This window comes from Fusarium tjaetaba, assembly GCF_013396195.1.
Source record: "Fusarium tjaetaba strain NRRL 66243 chromosome Unknown NRRL66243_c0000578, whole genome shotgun sequence".
NCBI classification, from domain to species: domain Eukaryota; kingdom Fungi; phylum Ascomycota; class Sordariomycetes; order Hypocreales; family Nectriaceae; genus Fusarium; species Fusarium tjaetaba.
The window spans coordinates 9622-10793 of NW_023501774.1; the positions used below are offsets into that span (position 1 = coordinate 9622).

The 1172-nt window shown below is 50.4% G+C and overlaps 1 protein-coding gene across 1 annotated transcript in view; it reads right to left on the minus strand.

Annotated features, from left to right (window-relative positions):
* Nucleotides 1–877, minus strand: part of FTJAE_14156 (Required for respiratory growth 9 mitochondrial) — a gene marked incomplete at both ends in the record, with an annotated part of 996 nt that extends 119 nt beyond the window's left edge. The window contains one exon of the mRNA XM_037347365.1: nt 1–877. This exon is cut by the window's left edge and continues 119 nt beyond it. Within this exon, the coding sequence (XP_037198834.1) occupies nt 1–877 (877 nt within the window).
* Nucleotides 878–1172: the final 295 nt, after the last annotated feature.

The window sequence follows — 1172 nt, forward strand, 5'->3', positions numbered from 1 at the left end:
CCTCTTTCTTCCAGTCATGGTAGCTAGGATCTCGCGTGATACCCTCACGTCGCCACTTCTGCGGCGGCTTGATACCCAGCGCAGCCTTCTGCTCCCAGACTTCCTTTCCACGACGGAACCATCGCGCGTTCCGCTTCTCTTCCTCCTCAGGATTGGCCTGCCACTTGCTCCTCAGAATACGACGAATAGCCTCGGCTGATACTTCAAATTTGTTCGACAGGGCTTCGGTGGTGTAGACGTCGGGAAACTGGGCGTTGAGAGCCCGAATACCGGCCAGAGCATCAGGAGAAAGACGCTTTCGAGGACGCCAGCCTTCTGGGAATTTCTCCTTCAGAGCCGCTTTTTGGACTTTCCAGTAATTCTCTTTTGGTTGTGGTTGTAACGAGGAAGGGCCCTTCATTCGTCGGTTGCGACTGCTATTGAGCTCGTCTGCCTCCTCATCATCTTCCAGTTGCTGTCTCACGCTCTGGTTTCGGCGGTAATTTGGGGTCGTAAAATCTTCTGGCTTTTCTCTTCTCTTCCTCCGAGGCTTTTGAGCCTCGTTGTTGGTGCCTGGTTGTGCTTTCCACGGTATCGACTCCGGATCTTCGTCTATGGTGAAAGGGTCGTCGTGTTTTACCGCTCGATTTTCATCTTCTGGCTGGATATGAGAGGGAGGGTCGTCATCCCTAGCGGCTTCTCCGGAAGCATCTTGTAGAGCCTTTGAAAAATGCAGAGACCGGGCCTGTCGCGCCAAGGCGAAATTATTCTGGTACAACGCCGGTCGAGTGCGGATCGGCAGACGGAGAAAAGAAGGTGATGCGTCGACTTTATGAACTTGAGATAGGCCTTGTACGAATATTTTGAGGGGCGTGACTCGACATGTACAACTCATCATGATAAGTTGGATCGGCGAGTGCGATCCCAAGAGTGACAAGAAAATGTGAACCAAATTTGGTCAATGGAAAGAGGCTTCATGATGGGAGCAAGGGTCCGGAAGTGGGGCCGAAGAATGCGGGCTTGACTCGATTTGGTGCGGCGGACTTACGTTGGTCCGCATCTCCAAACCTCCCTCTTACAGCATAATTGTTTCATGATTTCAGTATAACAATGTTGACTTTAGATTCCTTTTTTTTTTTTTTTTTGCTATCAACTAAGATCCACATTGATACTCGACATATGATTGCCGATGA